At 34.8% G+C, this 20,193-nt stretch overlaps 1 protein-coding gene across 2 annotated transcripts in view; it reads right to left on the bottom strand.

Moving 5' to 3' along the window:
* The window catches only part of LOC107036128 (single Ig IL-1-related receptor), a 24,847-nt gene extending 9,317 nt beyond the window's left edge, over positions 1-15,530 (bottom strand). Inside the window, exons 1-3 of one of the 2 annotated variants that reach the window (XM_015253869.1) lie at positions 14,809-15,530; positions 747-940; positions 449-662 (exon numbers count right to left, since the gene is read on the bottom strand). In XM_015253869.1, the coding sequence (XP_015109355.1) occupies positions 449-662; positions 747-940; positions 14,809-15,080 (680 nt within the window). In that variant the 5' untranslated portion in view covers positions 15,081-15,530. The remainder of the gene's footprint in view (positions 1-448; positions 663-746; positions 941-14,808) is intronic. The other variant, XM_015253870.1, reaches the window with a different exon arrangement.
* Positions 15,531-20,193: the final 4,663 nt, after the last annotated feature.

Raw genomic sequence — 20,193 nt, 5'->3', positions numbered from 1 at the left:
AAAATTTTCAGGAATACATGGAGAGATTTTTCCATTACCCGAATGAGATTTCGAATGCCTTTTGCTTTGTGTCTTTGTTTTGATAAAAAAAAAAACTTTTGATTGATCTTTACCATAATTCCTCTTCATTCAATGTATAACACTAAGAATGGATAAAATTAAATTAATTCAATTGTGAAGACGAAAATGAAAATAAAATAAAATAGTGTAAATTAATCTAGCCTCTAATAATATTAATAAACTACTGATTAATGCCCATCCCTTACCAATATTAAAAATAAAAAAATCAAAAGTAATAATATTACAAAATTCTTTCCCCCGCACTATCGTCCACCGCCGAAAGTGTTTCAAATATTTTTTTATAAAAACGCCTGCGAGCCAACACGAAAAGCCAAACACAAATAAGCAAATATTTGACTAAATTTGAATAATCGTCGTCAACAATTACCTGGAGACCCGATGCTGTGAAATTCTCCCCCGACTCGGTACAGTGACATTACTGCCAGCTTTAGTCCAAGTAACCGAGTTCCTTGCATCCGGTAAATCGACTTTGCCAAGATAAGCCTCGCAAAATAGCCTGGCAGCACCACCGAGTTGCACCAGCTGTGATACTGGTTTGTAAGTCACCAATGGTTTACCCGTGTAACCACTAGTGTCTTCACCTGCCAAACAGAGAAAATAAACATAAATAACGATATTCCTGAAACAAATAATGGTGTGTTGACGTTTTGCTTGTTTGCTTTTACCTCGAGACTCACCCACTATCTTGAGGCTAATATCACCAATGAGTGTGTCTGTGTCGTTGCGAGCTTTGCAGGAATAACTACCGGCGTCCGAGTGTCTTGCCTCCTGTGTATAGATCGTCTGATTGGCACTCTCTGGGTACAGAATAAAGTGGCTCACTGCTCCTGGCCACGGATACGCTCTGTCATCTTTATACCTGAAGAGAAAATAAAAATAACAAATATTTGTCAATCATTTTCTCACGCAATTAGTCATTACAAGATTTTTTTTTCTTTGAAACGATCGTGTTGAGGGACAATTGTTGAGGATTTTTTTCGTGCACCGAGAAAAGAAAAAAACAGGTTCTCAAGTAAGACTCGTTTAAACGTTGATAATTTCTCAGATAGAAATTTGACAAGACGAAAGTTGCAAACAAGAATTGTCACTCGGCTTCCAATAACGAAGGATGAAAATACTTCCCATAAAGTGAAGTTAATCTCGATTTTTTTTCCAAGTTGCATTATTCTATTGAAGAATTAATTGCGCATCTTTGAGCATCGGAGAGTTAAAATGAAAAATTACTCTCTTATTTCGCATAAAAAAATAATTTTTCGGGAGCAAAATAGTTATGGTCGTAAGGAATAACAAATGGCTTTTGTTAGAAATGAGATTTCTTGTTTGCACAGAGAATGAAATTTTTTTTTGAACAACTTTTCATCTCAGGACATTCTTCACCTTGAGACGACAAGAGTTTTTTTGAGAAGTACGTCTTTACTCGTATCAGGAAATTCATGGCATCAAAAAATCGTACGCCAAGAAATTTTATACTTGTCCGACAGGTGAGGGCAATTGGTTCAAGAAAACGAGTTCTCAAATCAATTCAAGTGGCTTTTGCATTAGAAGATTTTAAAATTGAGGCCAAAAAAACTATAAAAATGAATTAATTCAATTTTACTTGATTTGAGAAATCGCTTTCTTGTCATCAAGAAATTGTCCTCGTCTTTAGGACGAGTACAAAATTTCTTGACATAAGTTTTTTTTCCTAGTGCAAGATATTTTGCTCTTGAAAATTGTCAAGCCACGAGTTTCTCGATATAAGTAAAGACGTACTTCTCGAAAAACTTTGTTTTTCTCAGTGCAAGCGTTCAGCACGAGATTTTTTGTTCCTCGTAATTGTCAATTTGTGATTCTTCTGGTTTAAACAAGACTCGTTTGAGAACATGTTCTACTCTCAGTGGGTAATTATCTCGATAACAAATGATTTTCGAAGAAAATTCCAAGAGAACTTTTTCGTACGTAAAAAAATTACCAACTGAAATTTTTTCTTTACATTTTTGCATAAACTTAAAAATTTCAATATTTACATTTATTTTTTTATAAAAAAATCTTCATGTTACGTTAAAAAATCTTTCATGTCTTCATGTTACGATTCCACTGCTCAATTGTGAATTTATCTCATTAACAATTGAATTCAATAGAAAAATTCTCTCGGCATTGTCCCTCAAACTCATTCATAAAAAATTCTAAATTCATTATTTCACAACTGAATGATAAAACGAAGAATTTTATTCAACTCTTGTAGCTGCCGGTTATTACAGCAGTCAATTCCTCGTAAGAAATAATTTTAATCATAAATTCTATGCATCGAAATGTACTTGTACGACACATTGTTTTGTACAAAGTACGAAGAAAACTTTGTTTTTCTCAATGCAAGCGTTCAACACGTAATTTTTTGTTCCTCGTAATTGTCAACTTGTGATTCTTTTGGTTTAAACAAGACTTGTTTGAGAACATGTTCCACTCTCAGTGTGTAATTATCTCGATAACAAATGATTTTCGAAGAAAATTCCAAGAGACCTTCTTCGTACGTGAAAAAATTTCCAACTGAAATTGTTCTTTACATTTTTCTATAAATTTAAAAATTTCAATATTTACATTTATCTTGTATGGAAAACATTGTCTTCATGTTACGATTTCATTGCTGAATTGTGAATTTATCTCATTAACAACTGAATTCAATAGAAAAATTCTCTCGGCATTGTCCCCCAAACTCATTCATAAAAAATTCTAAATTCATCACTTCACAACTGAATGATAAAACGAAGAATTTCATTCAACTCTTCAAGCTACCAGTCGTTACAGCAGTCAATTCCTCGTAAGAAATCATACTAATCATAAACTCCATGCATCGAGATGTACTTTGTACGACACATTGCGTGTACACCATCATGCGTGCATTTTCAACAACAAATACAAAAAAAAGGGGTACAAATAGACCAATGGTAGATTCTTAATTATTTTTATTTTCTAAAACGATTCTACGAAGCGAAAAGTGGAAGATTGCCCTCGCCTTCGTTCGAAATGGATCACACGGGGCGGGCGTCCAGTCAAACCCGTGTGCTTGGTGGTTTCACATGTGTGAGAGTATCACACACATTGTACACACAAGCATGCGCCTCGCTCATCAATTATTTTCGGCAATTCCTGGAAGACTCTCAAACTTCCACCAATTTTTTTCTTTTATTTCTACCGATCGCAACGAAGAATTCAAAGGAGGGGGGGGGGAGCGGGAAAAAACAAAACCAAGCAAAGAAATACTTTAAAAATAAAATGTCGAGAACATTTTTGCAACGACAATTGTGCAACTCATTCTCGGTGCAATTGTGCGCGGTTCAAAAGCGACGCAATAATTGTCTTCTGGAAAAGGGATAATTGGTCGCTCCCCCCCCCCCGCCCCTCAGCCCCTCTGTGCCCCCGTGAGAATACTCGGAAGAAGAGGAGTTAAACTTTTGTTTCGCGCGTGCGCTCTTTTATGCACTCGTGGGATGTGTTTTAAAGCTTCGTTACATCGATCTTTATTTAATTTTCTCTCCTTCTCTTTCTTTAAACTGAGAACGAGTTCTCTTCCTGATGTTATCCCGAGTGGCTTCGCTAATTTGCGTCTGGGTCTGCTCCCCTCCTTCCACCCCCGGACAACCAAAAAAAGGGCGAAATGAAAAGAAGAAGATGAAGATGAAGAAGAGGAAGAGACTGAAAAAAATGAGAAGTTAATGGAATGGGCTGATTCGAGCGGGATTTTGTTGAAAAATATCCCATTGTTAAACATATTTTTAATACAATAGAAATGAAAAAAAAGGACCTCGAAACCCGATTCCATTTATGTTTATATAGATCTTAACATTTTTTTACTCGTTAGCGACCGCTGCACAGGTATTTCATACTTTCTCGCACCGACGCAGCCGCCTATTACGGACTTCTCGGAAATCGTTGGTTGCGTGTGTACGCGCGCGCCATTCCTCATTACATTCGCTACCGTCATCGAGCTACGTGAAATAGGTACTTCAATATCCTTCAGCACAAATATCATTCCCACAAAATGATATTGTCTATTTACTTATCACGAGAAATTCACCTCCTAGGAATTCGTTAAATTGTGAGTCATAAAAATTGATGATGGTACATGGTGAAAATTGATAGACAGATGTGGGTCAGATAAGGGCACGAGTTACACCGGGAATTCTTGGAAATTTGACACGCGAGCGAGCATTGGGGGGAATCGCAATCGATTTTCCGATTAAATAAAAAAAAAAAAGGTGAAAAGTCCATTCAACTCCGGATGAGATTTATCGTGATTGGAATGAGGAGAGAAGGGAGTAGAGTGAAATGAATCCTCTGATATACATATCGCGATGAATTTTTTACGATGAAATTTGTTCATAGTGTTGGGCATTGAATCTGTGATGGATCATTTTTAAATCGGTTGAGAGGGGAGTAAAGTCTTCAATTGTTTTGCCGAAAAATTTGTAATAACTGTAAATTACGTATTTACGAGTGATTTTGATAGGAAGTATTAGAATAGAAGACCTTTTTTGTGATACCTGCCTCGAAAGTGCACTTTTTGAAACGGTTTAGTGTGCATAAAGCGAGTGTTTTCCGCACGCCGTGCGTAAAGTTCACGAGTGTGCGTAAAGTGAATTTCGAGTGTATAAAGCGAATTTTTACGCACGAGAATTTACTTTACGCATGACCTGTGAATTTTACGCACGCTGTGCGTAAAACAATCACCTTACGCACACTAAGCGGTTTTGAAACGTGAACTTTTCAGGCAGATATCACAAAAATGAATTTTTCATCACGCTGTGTGTAAAGTGACATTTTACGCACGCTCCGCGCAAAACCCCACTTCCCACACATTGTGATGAAAAAATAGGGTTCGATACTCGCGGGAAAAGTGTTTTTAGACTCATGGAATAATATCACTCGCCTTCGGCTCGTGCTATAAACCTCCCACGAGCCCGAAAACACTTTCCCGCAATCGTATCGAAATATACTATTTCATCACTTGTACGTAAAGTGAAATTCGACGCATGCCTCGCGTGCGCAAAATGCCACTTTCCACACATTGTTCAGAAAAAATGGGATTCGACACTCGTGAAAAAAAGTGTTCTTTGACGCTTGGGAGAAAACCACTTGTCTTCGACGAGCACTACATACCTCCCACGGGTCAAAAAACACTTTTACGCACTCGTATCGAAATCTGTTGCAAGTTCCAAGGGACTTGAAATTGGCCATCGCCCGAGGGCCTCTTGCCAAGTATTTACACTTCATGTACCTAATAGTTGATACAAAAAGAAAGAGTCTGTTTGTGTGTTCGTTTTGCTGGTTGAGCATCCTATTTAGTATATTTCGATATGAGTACGTAATATTATTGTGATATCCAGAGAAAAGAGAAAACACATACAACACAAATTAATAAAACAGTTGGGGTGGCTTATTAACAATTCAGTGGCAAGCCAAGAGACGGATGTGTATCCCACAATCACACTAAAATGAATCGTTGAACATCAGACTTCATCCAAAGCGGTCGTTCTTCGTTCAGCTCCTCGACATCCTTCAGACCGGATGCAGTTTAAAGGGGTTCGGAGGCGGACACGTAACACTATATTGTGTTACTAGTGCGTAAAGCTTCATTCACAATGTGTGGGAAATGGGATTTTGCGCACGCAAAACATGCGTAAGATTTCACTTTACGCACAAGTGATGAAAAATATCTTTTCGTATCCGAGATAATTTCAATTTAATCAAAACTTGGAAAATCACCAACAAAATTTCCTCCAATTGAAAAAAATTTGCAAATTTTCCATCGATATATTCATTCTACCGACAACTTTGTCCATTTCACTATCGAAAAGTGATGAGACTTTTCAATTCACGATTTCTGCCACCAGTAGCAATAGGAGTGATCATGAATGTCAAATGAGGCTTTATGCAAATCGCAGAACAGCAGGAAGAGAGAAAGAATTTTATAACGGAATGACACATGCTTCCCATCAATATTCAGGGCCAAAATTATATCTACCAGAACAAAGAATAATTCTCGTCATTGAATGATCAAAATCACCCCGAAAAATTCATTGAATACTGATAAAGATTTATTTAGTATGTAATGCGAATCCATCAAGCGGATGTCTTATCCACGTGTCTCCATGTGAGAAGACAAAGCACTAGTGCATTTACCTCAACCCCTCCCTCCACAGGAAATGCAATTCCGGTCTCCCTTTCTTCATAAATTCCACAATTTTTTGTTTCATTGTGTTATTTCCACCCTTTATTTGCTCTTATTTATGCCAAGGAATAAAAGAAATTCAAGTCATCGCTGGAATGATAAAGATTGAGACAGCGCGGGAAATAAATGAGACAAAAGCCACCCAAAAGAACTTGGGGTCTCCTCGGTATCGCGACAAAAACTCGACCGTAGACCGGTTGAACCCCTGGGAGAGACCCGAGGAAACCAAAGGAGCATTTGATTCTGTGGTAGACACTAAATCTTGAGATAAAACCCCAGTCATATACAAACGACCGAAAAATATTTCAACGTTTACACGTGTCTCATTCTTCCCCTTTCTTCATTCCTTTTGTTTTCAGGAGGTATTACGCGGACATATTCAATCTTTCTTCTCCTCCCCCACGAAAAAAGTCTCAGTTACATCATCACGGGATTATGACTCAGACCATTGGCATTGTCCAAGGGGACAGTCTACTCAATGCTTTGCAATATCCAGGGCAAGAGGAAAATGAAAGAAGGAAGGAGGAAAGAATCGACGATTCATTAGAATTCATCATTAAAAAAGGAAGCCCATTACTTGGAGAGGAAAAGCACGTGAATTGCGCGATCGAATGGTGCTTGCCTCTACTAGGGTGAACCAACCAGTGTTCGAACCAGACCAGTAATCGAACTAATTGGTACTTTCTCTATAAAATAAATTAGTAGAAGGTAGAGATGCCTCGCATTATACACGAAAAATAAAATTATGACATTTCCAAATGATATTGTGATGATTGAAAATGTCCAAGTTACCTTATTACCAGCGGAAAAAACAGTTTTCGATGACACGCCGCCAATAGCATATTCCCATTACAGAATACGCATTTCAATGACTGGATTTTCACACATTTTCAGCTTTTTGTATTCATATCATTAATTGTATCGTCAATTAATATCCATTATATTTTTTTCTATTATGTATCTGTGGAGATGTACAGAGGAGTTATAATTATTTTTAAATCAATTTTCGACTTGGTTATATTTTTAAATCTACGTCAAAAATAACTGTGACCTTATTCGTTCGAACACTGGACGATTCACCCTATAGTAAGAGGATATAACCAAAACGAACAGAATTGCGCGATCGAGTGTGTTTTGTGATGTCAAATAATTTCTTGGTAATGGAGAGAGGGAGGGATTATGTAATTCCCAGAGTTCACTGGAATTCGAGATGTCAAGTGACATAATCAATTCATGCCATTTGAATGGAGCAGTGCGAAATGGAGCGTCTTAAATAGTCAATAACTCTGCATTCGTGGAGTGAAATTCAATGGGCATTCCGTCATTTTCTGACTCCTTCCTGCTGTGCTCCAAAAGCGATCAAATTCATGCCATTCTTCTGTTCAGGGGATATTGGAGATTTGAAATAATACTCTTTGTTGGAATATTTTTGCTTCCGAATGGAGGGATTGTAATCGTTCAAGTTAAGGTTTGGATTTTTCGTGTTATATCAACCCGTTATCTCGTTTACTAAAAATGAAAGATACGTGAAGTTGTTTTATATCGAAATATCTCGAAACTGCCTGACCGCTAATCCTTAATTCTGATTGGTCAATATGTAACACGAAGTTGTTCACAAAAAAAACACGCGGCATTTTCAAATTCTTCAGTGACATAATCTCAAATTCTTGAGTGGTAAATTTTTTTTCACGTCATATATATATATATATATATATATATATATATATATATATTTCACATGTATATATATTATCGGTGAAATTAATAAATTCTGTCCTTTTATGGAGACCGATTATTTAAAAAAATTGAAGATAATTAATTGAAAATGAAAAATTCTTTATAGATTCTTTTACTCTACTTCGCTATTCACTTCAATCATTAGTCGAATTCTCTTTGATTCATTATCAATATTTATAAGGTATTCATGAGAAAATGAAATTTAATGAATTCCATTTCTTCATTTCAACAAATGAATAGATTAGCGCGCGCATAAATCTTGGGATCCAAAAAGTCTGAAAATGCAATTTTTAGGATGTGCGTACGTATGTAAACAAATTTTTCTTCGATTTTTCTTCAATGAATCGATGGAATTGAATCTTTTTTCTACTTCAAATGTAGTTATATTGTTAAGCCCTACCAATCGCCATTAACTAAAATTAAATTCATTCCTTAATTTTTTTAATTTTTTTAATTTATCAAAAATTGTTTTTTTCACGATAACTAAAAGAATGTTCTGCATTGATTGAATGATGGCTTAAAAAATTTGGCTAGATGTCCTTTTAACCGAGTTCGAAGATCAAGGTGATGGCAATAATCGTTATTTTGATTTATTTGAAAATTTGCAAAAATTCTGTATTTTCTAAAAAGCAGAATTCCCGGGATATCTTTGGATATCATGCTTCAAATGAATTCACTCATAGCTTAAAATGTTTGTTTTAATGTCATTAATTCAAAGTTAAAGGTGATTACAATAGCTGTATTGATTGATTTGATTTTAATGATAATTTTGAAAATTACGAGCATTTTCTAGAAAAAAATCATAAACGATCAAACTTCCACTATAACAATCATTTGTTCGAAAGTTTAAACAATTTAAATTATTCATTTATAAACACCGAATGTATAAAAAAATAATAATTCTGTGCAAAATGTAATTTGAATGACGTTCAATATATTCATGATATTCACGATTTCTTTCAAAATTTTCTGACGCAATTTAATTGACAAACTTGATGCCATTCTTCATTCTTTGAAAAAAAAAAAAAACTGTAGCTCAAAATTTGGAGGTCCTGGACTATTTTTAATATTTTAAGCGTCTGTGGGGCAAACGAACAATAAACAATTAATTTTTTTTCACTAATTATTCGTTTTTAAACATGTATAATCGACCTTTAATGCATGAGAAATCTTCCTCCAATAGCCCGCGACTTTAAAACTCATAGTAGTTTCCCCTCAAGTTCATATCTGAAATAATATTAGTTGGGAAATATAATTCTGACGAATGTGAGGTCTGTTACCACAGGCGACTGTTTGCCCACCTTTCCACTGAAAGAGTGTTCATCGCTCCTCAACTCAGTGGAAGCGTCCATTCGTTAACTATGAGTGGAACAAAAACTCCGACTGTATATCCCATAAAACAAAATAATAATAAAAACTCGCGTGCATCAGTTTGAGTTGTAGCAAGAAGTAACAAAACCGGAGAACAAAATTAAAAAAAAAATTTAAAAAGGCGTAAAGTTGTCTCTGTGCGAGAAACACGGGAAAACAAAGTTTCTACGAAGTGATTATTGTCCCACCGTTATTTTCGGAATGACGAGAGGCCGGTGGACGGCTGTCTCGGGCGACAAACCCGACCTGTTATGTCCTCATAGTCAGTGTGCGAATCCCTGACGTTTTCTCTGTTCCTTGTATACACGCCGACAGACACGCCAAGTATCATTACCTATAATGGTGGCCCTCGTGACAATCTACCCTTCGCAATATACCAGTCCCAACGCATTCACTGGAAAAAAACCCTACTTTTTTCTCTAAATATATATATTCACCTAAATACTCTAACCTTCGTTCACAACCTACGGATGTTTATCCATTTTCCAAGAGTTGGAAATTCTTATGTTCGAGGAAAATTCTGTAATTGTTTAGACTGATGGAGAAAAATATGAAACCAACATTCCTGACAATCAGTTAGTTGCAATAGCTTTGACGAAATGAAATGAACAAATTTGTTAAAATTCCGAACAAATAATTCTCATGACGGAAAATTGATTGTTTATAAATTATTTATAGGTACTGCACTTCAGCAATGTTCCTTCAACAGTAAACTGTCTAATTTTTTTCACATTTTTGAAATGTTTTCTAACGGTTCCATATCGAGATTCAAATTCAGACCTGATACGAAGTTGAAATAATAAATTTATTGGAAAATGTCCGGAAACTTAGGATTAAATGAGACTCAAATGAAACTTCTGATGTTCGACTACAAAAGTAGAAAAGCATTTCATTGGCGGAAAAATAGCCAAAGTATTCGGATATCCTCAAGGATTTCCAAGTATTTTTTTACAGCTTGGAACAGACCACATTATAAGTTCAACCATTTTTAATAATCGAATTTGTCAATTAAATGGTGAGAGAAAAATTTGAAAAAAAATCGTGAATATTCAGCGCCATTGAAATTAAATTTTGCACAGAATTATTATTTTAAACATTGGCTGTTTTTAGATAAAGAATTGAAATTATTTAAACTTTCCAAAACCTTATTTTTTAAGCATCAAAAGCGATTTCTGTTAAAATTCCGAATATAAATAAATTTGGTATGATCCCGAATAAATTATTTTTGTAATGGAAAATTAATTGCTTATAAATTAATTATAGAAACTGCTCGTAATTTCAAAAAATTGCAATTTGTAAATTATTATTTTAGCAATCCTCGTTCAAAAGTACACTTTCTAATTTTTTTCTGATTTTTAAAATATTTTCTAATGGTTCAATATCGAGATTTAAATTCAGACCTACAAAGTTTAAATAATAAAATCATTGCAAAATGTCCGGAAACTTGGGGTTAAATGAGACACAAATGAAACTTCTGATGATCGACTACAAAAGTAGAAAAGTATTTCATTTGAGGAAAAATAGCCAAAGTATTCGGATATCCTCAAGGATTTCCAAGTATTTTTTCACAGCTTGGAACAGACCACATTATAAGTTCAACCATTTTCAATAATCAAATTTGTCAATGAAATTACGTGAAAAAAATTAGAAACAAAATCGTGAATATTCAGCGCCATTAAAATTACATTTTGCACAGAATTATTATTTTAAACATTCGCTGTTTATAGATAAATAATTGAAATTATTTAAACTTTCTGATTAAACTAACTGATTTTTGTAATAGAAAATTAATTGCTTATAAATTAGTTATAGGCCCGGTGGCCTGGCGTAGTGGTTAAGGCCGTTGCCTCACAACGGATAGGTTCCAGGTTCGATTCCTGGCTGGGTAGAATGGTGAGATCTAACCATTTTTAAAGTCTTGATCAATCGCCATATAGTCTCATCAGACTCGAAGCGATATAAAATAAGCATAAAAAAANATTAATTGCTTATAAATTAGTTATAGAAACTGCTCGTAATTAAAAAAAATTGCAATTTGTAAATTATTATTTTAGCAATCCTCCTCCAAAAGTAAACTTTCTAATTTTTTTCAGATTTTTAAAATAATTTCTAACGGTTCAATCTGTAGATTTAAATTCAGACCTGCACCGTTTAAATAATAAAATCATTGTAAAACGCCCGGACACTTATTGTTAAATGGGGCTCAAGTGAAACCTCTGATGTTCGACTAGAAAAGTAGAAATGCATTTCACTGGAGAAAAAATAGCCAAAGCACTTGAATATCCTTAACTTGATAATTCGCCCATTGGGAAAACTTTGGACGCTCAGGTCAATATGTAGCCCCAGATAACGTGAAACTAAAACCTGTGAAAAATTTGGGCAAATTACGGATGACCAAATATTTCCAAGTCACGTGTAAACATCAGTGCACCTCCACTAATTTCACCTTCATCCATCCAGCCCCATTGTCTATTCTCCTTCTGAATAATCAACTCGGCTTGGTGAACTAAATTTAAAAAAAATCAAGATTACTTCGTCCATCAGTTGAAAACAAAGGAAAAAATGCAAGGCACTTGCGATTTTCCCTAACCATCCTTGACGAGAAAATAGTAATAAACTACATAATTGGCTCTCCCTAGCCTTCCCCATTTTTGAGCAATGAAATCATCAGTTACGGACACGGATTACAATTTTCCCCTCCAGAATCCAACTCAAATGAACGATAAAATATGACAGAGTAACAGGTGTCCTTACTTGAAAACCCGTGAAGGAAACCTCTCCTCAAACACCCGGTCACAGTTCTATTCCACGCCACTCGAGGGGCGAAAATAAGTCGTTGGTTTCCTTGTATGCCGCACGAGACACGAATATACCTTTTGCACCTGGGAGGGACAGTGAAGTGAAGGGACTCTGGGCAAATAATGGACCGGCAATTGCTTCGTTTGTCCTGAGTATAATGGAATCCTCGTGGAGTCGTTTCCCAAGTTGTTCCAAGTAGGTATACAAGGCGGGCAACGTACAACAAGAGAAGGGAGGAGGGAGTGAAGAAAAAGAAAGATAAAGGGATATATGTAAAGGTGAAAGAAAGACAGTCAATGAGTGGGTGAAAAAGCCTAGCGAGGTCCCCTTTGTTCCGGTGTATTTGCCCGGTACCTCTGCCCTCCCATTCTCAACTCAATCCTTGCTCTCCCCTCTCTGTCACTCTCTCTCTCTCTCTTGTCCCCCTCACGCTGGGAAAATTTTTACCCCCCGCTGGCTTTCACGCTTTTCGCCGGGGATTTATTTCACTTCTACTATGGAAATCCAGGGAGACACCGGTATATTTTTTTTTCTTTTTATCCAGGAAAAGAAAAGCCGACCTGAAGGCGAAATTCGTAGAAACAACTTATACCCTCATCGATACCATTTTCCACGTAACGGTTTAATCCGTAAATATTTAATCTTGCTATAACCGCCAAAAGCTGATTTTACACTTCATGGAAAGGAGTGCAACTAAGTTGGCAAGTGAAATCTACGTGAGACACAATTCTTTGAAGGACGGATTTTTAGCTGAATTCCCCTGATTGACGGAGTCAGTGGAAAAAGGGGGAAATATCACGGGTTTATCGTTAATGAGAGTTAAGTGACCCTTTTATGAATTCTCGGAAATCATTTTACGCAGAACTGATTTATCAGTTTTTTTTCTTCGACGTATCTTTGGATAAATAAATTCAGTGGATTCATGACTTGTTGTTTAAGGGTATTCAAGTATTCTTTTACAGGTTGGTACAGGCCACACTAGAGATTCAACCATTTTCAATCATTAAGTTTGGTAATTAATTAGTTGAATTGATGAATGAAAATTCTGAATATGAATGAATTGGTTACGATTCTGAACAAATGATTTTTATCGTGGAAAATTGATTGTTTATAAATTAATTATAGAAAATGCTTGTCATTTTAAAGAATTTCAATTTTTTAATTATTTTATCAATCTTCCACCAAAAGTACACTTTTGAATTTTATTTCAGATTTTTAAAATGTAGAGTAGCATTTCGTTGAAGAAAAAATAGCAGAAGGACTTTCAATATCCTTAAGGATATCTAAGTGTCTTTTACAGTTTGGTGTAGACCATACCATAGACTCAACCATTTGCAATCATTAAATTTGTCAATTAAATCGCGTGAGAAATATTTAAAGAAAAATCATGAATATTTAGCGCCATTCAAATTACATTTAGCACAGAATTTTTATGCTCAAATATTCATTGTTTATAAACAAATAATGTAAATTGTTTAAACTTTCGAAAAGCTAATTTTTTAGGTATGAAATCGATTTCTGTTAAAATTCTGAATATGAATAAATTTGTTATAATTCCGAACACGTGATTTTTACGGTGAAAAATTGATAGTTTATAAATTAATTATAAAAAATGCTTGTTATTTTCAAAAATTGCAGTTTTTTAATTATTTCATCAAACTTCCACCAAAAGTAAACTTTGGATTTTTTTTCAGATTTTTAAAATGTTTTTTAATGGTTCATATCGAGATTCAAGTTCAGATCTGCGAAGTTTAAATAGTAAAAACATTGTAAAGTGTCTGGAAATTTAGGGTCAAATGGAGCTCAAATGAGAGCTCTGATGTTTGTCTACAAAAGTAGAGTAGCATTTCGTTGAAGAAAAAATAGCAGAAGGACTTTCAATATCCTTAAGGATATCTAAGTGTCTTTTACAGTTTGGTGTAGACCCCACTATAGATTCAACCATTTGCAATAATTAAATTTATCAATTAAACTGCGTGAGAAATATTTAAAGAAAAATCATGAATATGTAGCGCCATTCAAATTACATTTAGCACAGAATTTTTATTTCCAAATATTCACTGTTTATAAATAAATAATGTAAATTGTTTAAACTTTCGAAAAACTAATTTTTTTAGGTATGAAATCGATTTCTGTTAAAATTCTGAATATGAATAAATTTGTTACGATTCCGCGCAAATGATTTTTACGGTGAAAAATTGATAGTTTATAAATTATTTATAGAGAATGCTCGTAATTTTCAAAAATTGCATTCTTCAAATCATTTCATCAATCCTCTAAAAGTAAACTTTCCAATTATTTCCAGCTTATTAAAATGTTTTCTAACGGTCTAAACTGCTCTCTAAAAGTACTTGGATATCCTCAACACCCGAATATTGCTCCAATTCTGAAATCCTCTCTCCCCAAAAGCCGCCTGAAATTGCGAATAAATCCAAGAAATGCAAAACACGAAATAAAAACTCAGAGAAATTGCGTCAGGTAACTGGTATTGCCCAGTGAGTCACTCTAAACCGAGGAAAACCGCCTCCTGATGAAGATAATAACACGAGTAGAGGTATGATGCCAACATTTTTTTCACCTCTCTGATTACAATAAAAAAAATGACAACTCACCATTCAATGCTGCGGTATCCCCTGAGACAACAGTGAATTGCCTTGAATGCTCCAACATTGGCGTACTCAGTCGTGACAACTTCCTTTGTAAACCTCAGGCCGCCAGGAAGATTATCAAATTTGTGTGCTGAACAGTACTCCTCGAGTTCATTATCACGAACGGGGGGTGGCCCCCCGGCGACTAGACAGAAGCCGGTGATTAACGAGATAACGAACAACCACCTGGTATCACTTCTCAACAGTGCCATCGTTCTCTTCATATTACTATTCATTAATAATTGTTTCTCCGCTAAATTAAAATTAAATCACTGTCACATATTTCGCAGTCACTCCGAGAGAGTTTAAAAATCCCCGAGGGTAATAAAAAATCTTTTATCTAGTATCTTCAGTTACAAACAAGAACACTTCACATTTTCCTCAAATTCAACTGCTGTATTTCGAATGTTTTATTTGTGTTCTCCTAACCTATCGCGCCGGGAGCGTAAGTTCTGCGGAGTAAATTTCAGCAAAAACTAATTTTTCAACAATATTTGTGCCCACGTCGGCAGTATCACCCCGAGTTGATGAATAATTGCACGGTTTTATGTCACGTCTAATGCGGGGAATTAAAAACCAATGAAAATTATTTAAAACGCGTGCAAATGACGGAGCAACAGTAGTCAACACTTCGAGTGTCGATGAACGACTGAATTGGGAATTGGCGGATTCAATGCTGAATGGCCGGTAGCGTGTTCCAACTTGTCCGATTCGTGTTTCTGCTCGTCACTGCTCGTGTTCCGGCGATTCCCCCCGACGAGCAGAGGTAACGCCTCATGTATTTCTGAGAAATTTGAAAAATCCCCGGCCAGCGCCATCTCTCGGAAAATACTGAGTTGTAGGGATGGGCGATGTTTTTAAAAACATGAATTATCGAAGAATCGGTATTTTTTAAAAACATCGAGGTTGTGAATGGATTTTTCTGAAAAAACATCGATTATTAAAAAAATCGATGTTTTTTTTCATCACAGGAAGATTGAGATTCGAGTGTTACAAACTTTGGCTCCCCAGCCGGGTATCGAACCCGGGTCGCTCACATGCCAATCCCATGCATTATATTTCATCAAAATTTTCAGATAGTTGAGATATTTTTTGATAAAACAATCAAAGAGCGATGAAACAACAATTTTCGTCTTTGTGGAAAATTCACTTTCACTAATTATTCGAATGGAAGAAAAAGGTTCAAATTGATTCAACTACAATTAAAAAGAATTATTTCGATCTCACTTTTAATGAATAAACTCGTGATATGAATATATATATTTTATAATTTTATGAAAAATTAATCATGACAGGAGAGAACATATGCAAACCTGTTATGAGCAACTGAAATGTTATTATTGTAATACTTTCGACTAAATTAATGATAATCAACAATAATGAGCTAAACGTGGTTCATGTAGACGACGAACTTGTTGAATACAGAGCCGATGGAAAAACCCACTTCAATAACTGGGGAATCGTTCAACGAAAATATAAATACCGAAACGTTGATAAAAGACGTACCTCGTGGAGCAAATGTCACGTTATTGCGACGAGAATATCAGCCCACAAAGGAACGAAGGGGTGAGAGGAGTAATAGAAATGAATAAAAGAAAAGCAATCTGTTAAATGTAAGAAAGGGATAATAAAAATCACAATAATGATAGAATTTCATTGTGTGGAAAATCTAAAACAATTAGTTGGAAAGATATTAATTCAATTCAAGAAAATAAAATAGACTAATACTATATTGTTTGCATTTTAATGACGACTCTGCAAAGAAGGCGATCCTACAATATATGGACAAATATCTACTCTTTTAAAAAGTTATTTGGGGAGTGAATTTATTGGGTTTATACCTTTTCATTTAAATTACTTCCTACACTATAAATAATATACAATGGAAAAAAATAAACAAAATGACCATTCGGAAGCATATTGCTAATTTATTAGCTAAAATAACTATACTATACGCAATACAGAAGCAATTTCCCACTTTTTTTTTGTTCACCGATTGGTTTTTTGCGCGGGAATAATAGTTTCTCCTTCGTCTCACCTCCTACATGCCCGCCCCGCCGTATATACCTTCATTCACCAATGATGGTAATTGATTATTTACTGTCCAGGGATAAGAATGATCCCCGAGGTGCCGACAATTCGATTGAAAACAACAAGACAAATAAAGAAGGATTTGAACGGCGCGCAATTATATCACACTCATGGACGATTACCTTCCCGGTAACACACGTGATACGAATAAGTTGAAAGGAGGTAACATCATCGTGGCCTTTATTCATGGGTAGAGTGCAGCCGTTTATCCGAGTACACCAGCATTATGCGCTTCGTCAAGCATTTTTTCCCCTCATTTTTATTTGCATTTTTTTTCCTCGGCAGTGCGTTCAAGGTATTATGAGTCGCAATCGCCGGGAGATTTCATGATTAGAAAATAGAAATACTTATGGCTGGTATTCATAAGTAGTTTTTTATTCTCAAGTAAGATCGGCTTACGCATTCGTTATCACCGTCTAGCGTTGTGGGATGAATGAGGATGGAGGTATGCTAAGACGATCTTTTTTAGAATGAAGAACGACTATGAATACCGGAGTATGGGCGGATTTACGGGAGTTGAGATAAGACTGGAGTGATAATAGTCTTCCGGACGAAGTTTTCTGGGGCAATTTGTTGAGCAATTATGGAGAGGTTTTCATTGTTTATTTTTACCGCATTTTTTTGTCTGTGAGAGATGGTGAATTAGTAATGCATAAGAGGGTTGAGATAATGATGTGGTGTTAAGGATATACAAGTACTTTGGCTGTTTTTGTCCAGTGAAATGGTTTTCTACTTTTATAGTCGAACATCAGAGCTTTCATTTAAAGTAGCTCGACCCTTACGGTAAATTCAAAGATTATTGACAACTGCAAAAAAATTGCAGAAAACTCGATTAGATTCGGAATTCTATTTTTTTTCTTAATTTAATTATCGTTTTGGTTATTCAAAGAAGAAATGTGTAAAAATCAGGATTTAACCCAGTGTCTTATGTGAAAATTAACATTTCCATTGTAATCAAAGATTAAAATCAAGAATTTTTTTGACACCTCATAAAAAATAATCCACCGTTTTGCAAACAAGTTTTATTATTTATTTATAAGAGGGAAATGTTTTGAAAATATCAATATTTTGCGAAATTTAACTTAGATAATTCTGACTGGGTATGAATTTTTTCAAATTTTTTCAAGGCAATTTAGTTGAAAAATTAAAAAACTGAAAATATCCAGAGATTTTACAATGATTTTATTATTTAAACTTTGCAGGTCTGAATCGCGATATTGAACCGTTAGAAAATATTTTAAAAATCTGAAAAAAAATTAGAAAGTTTACTTTAGGAGGAAGATCGATGAAATAATTTTAGAATTGCTTTTTTTTACAATTACGAGCAGTTTTTACGAATAATTTGTACACAATCAATTCTTCATATTTGGAATCGTAACACATTTATTCATATTCAGAATTTTAACAAAAATCGATTTCTTGCCTAAAAAAATTGGGTTTCCAATAGTTTAAACAATTTCAACTATTTGTTTACAAGCAACAAATGTTTGAAAAAATAATAATTCTGTGCAAAATATAATTTTAATGCCGTTGAAGATTCCTGATTTTCTGAAAATTTTCTGACGCAATTTACTTGCCAAATTGATGATTGCAGATGGTTGAATCTATAGTGTGGTCTATACAAAACTGCAAACGATACTTGGATATTCTTAAGGATGTCCTTACTTTCGCTGTTTTTGGCAGTTTTTTCTCCAGAGAAATGCTTTTTTAATTTTGTAGTCGAACATCAGAGCTTTCCTTTGAGCCCTATCTGTCTCTAAGTTTCCGAACATTTGACAATGATTTTATTATTTAAACTTTGCAAATCTGAATTTGAATCTCGATATTGAACCGTTAGAAAACATTTGAAAAATTTGAAAAAAAAATCGAGAGGTGACTTTTAAAAGAAGGTTGATGGAATAATTGAAAAATTGTAACTTAAAAATTACAAGAATTTTCTATGAACAATGAATTTTCCACAACAAAAATCATTTGTTTGGAATCGTAACAACTTTATTCATGTATTTATTCATGCCTACAAAAAAAAATTTTTGAAAGATTAACAAACTTGAATTATTTATTTATAAACAAAGAATATTAAAAAATAATAATTCTGTGCAAAATGTAATTTGAATGACGTTCAATATCCACGATTTTCTTCGAATTTCGCTTACGCAATTTAATTAACAAATATTATGATTGAAAATGGTTGAATCTATAGTGTGGATAAAAAATCCTCCGATATCCTTAATCCTCCGATAATTACCGGGCCAATATTATTCTTCGAACCGTCAACTATCCTATTCAATTTTCTTTTCTCTCCATTTTGTATATTCCCTTTTAGAAAAACGCCATTGAAAAAACTTGTTCAACAACTAGGCTAGTAACGATGCGCTAATTGGCTTCAGCGGTCAGCGGCAGGCTCTGGGTTCTCAGTAGAGAACAAAAAAAAACGTTCAAAATTTCCTTTGAACTCAGCTCCATATTTTTCCTGAGTTGAAATGATCGCAATTTATTTACAACGAATTCAACCCATTGCCGCCTCTTACAGTACCCCACTTGTCGCCGTTTTGTGCCTTCCTGGCGACACACTAATCCCTTGACACACCCCCCACTTCTCTCAGACCGAGACGATTCACGACGTTCGTGAAGCAAAGGGTTCAGGGATATCCTAGGACAATACCACCCAAAAGTTGGTCTCTATGGATTTCCGGAAAAATTCAAAATGACTTAATTTATTGCCGTTGACGAATTTGCGAGACAATTCAACGTAAATATTTAATCCCTCAAGTACGGCGTATGGACCTAAGCGAAAATGCATTACTCTTTTCAACATTAGATGATTTCGAAACTATGACAGATAATGAAATTAAACCGACGTCATTGGAAAACTGAATTGGAGAGGTTTAATTACATACAGGTTTCATAATTTTTTATCCATCAGAAGTTATCGAATATCAGTGATATGGAGGCCTCGTTAGAGTTGGCAGCAGAAGGGCCCCGTACGTGGGGGTTATCTCTGTCCACATACTGCAACACATATATGTAAAGTTTTTTTTTTATAGAAGAGTAAACCTGTAGGTTCGAAAGCATCCATAAAAATGTAATTTATTGCATTCTCATGAGTTATGGAGTTTTTCTATCCTCATATGTCGTGGATGAAGGCAACAATAACTGTTTTTTTATTTAAAGCATTCAAACCATTCGGTTTATTCTGCTAAAAAAAATTTATAATAATAATAACTATTAAAATATCGAGATCACAACAATAACTATTAA

This window comes from Diachasma alloeum, unplaced genomic scaffold (genome assembly GCF_001412515.2).
Source record: "Diachasma alloeum isolate Michigan unplaced genomic scaffold, Dall2.0 Dall_scaffold_00206, whole genome shotgun sequence".
Lineage (NCBI taxonomy): Eukaryota > Metazoa > Arthropoda > Insecta > Hymenoptera > Braconidae > Diachasma > Diachasma alloeum.
This window is presented reverse-complemented; position numbering and strand designations above follow the sequence as displayed.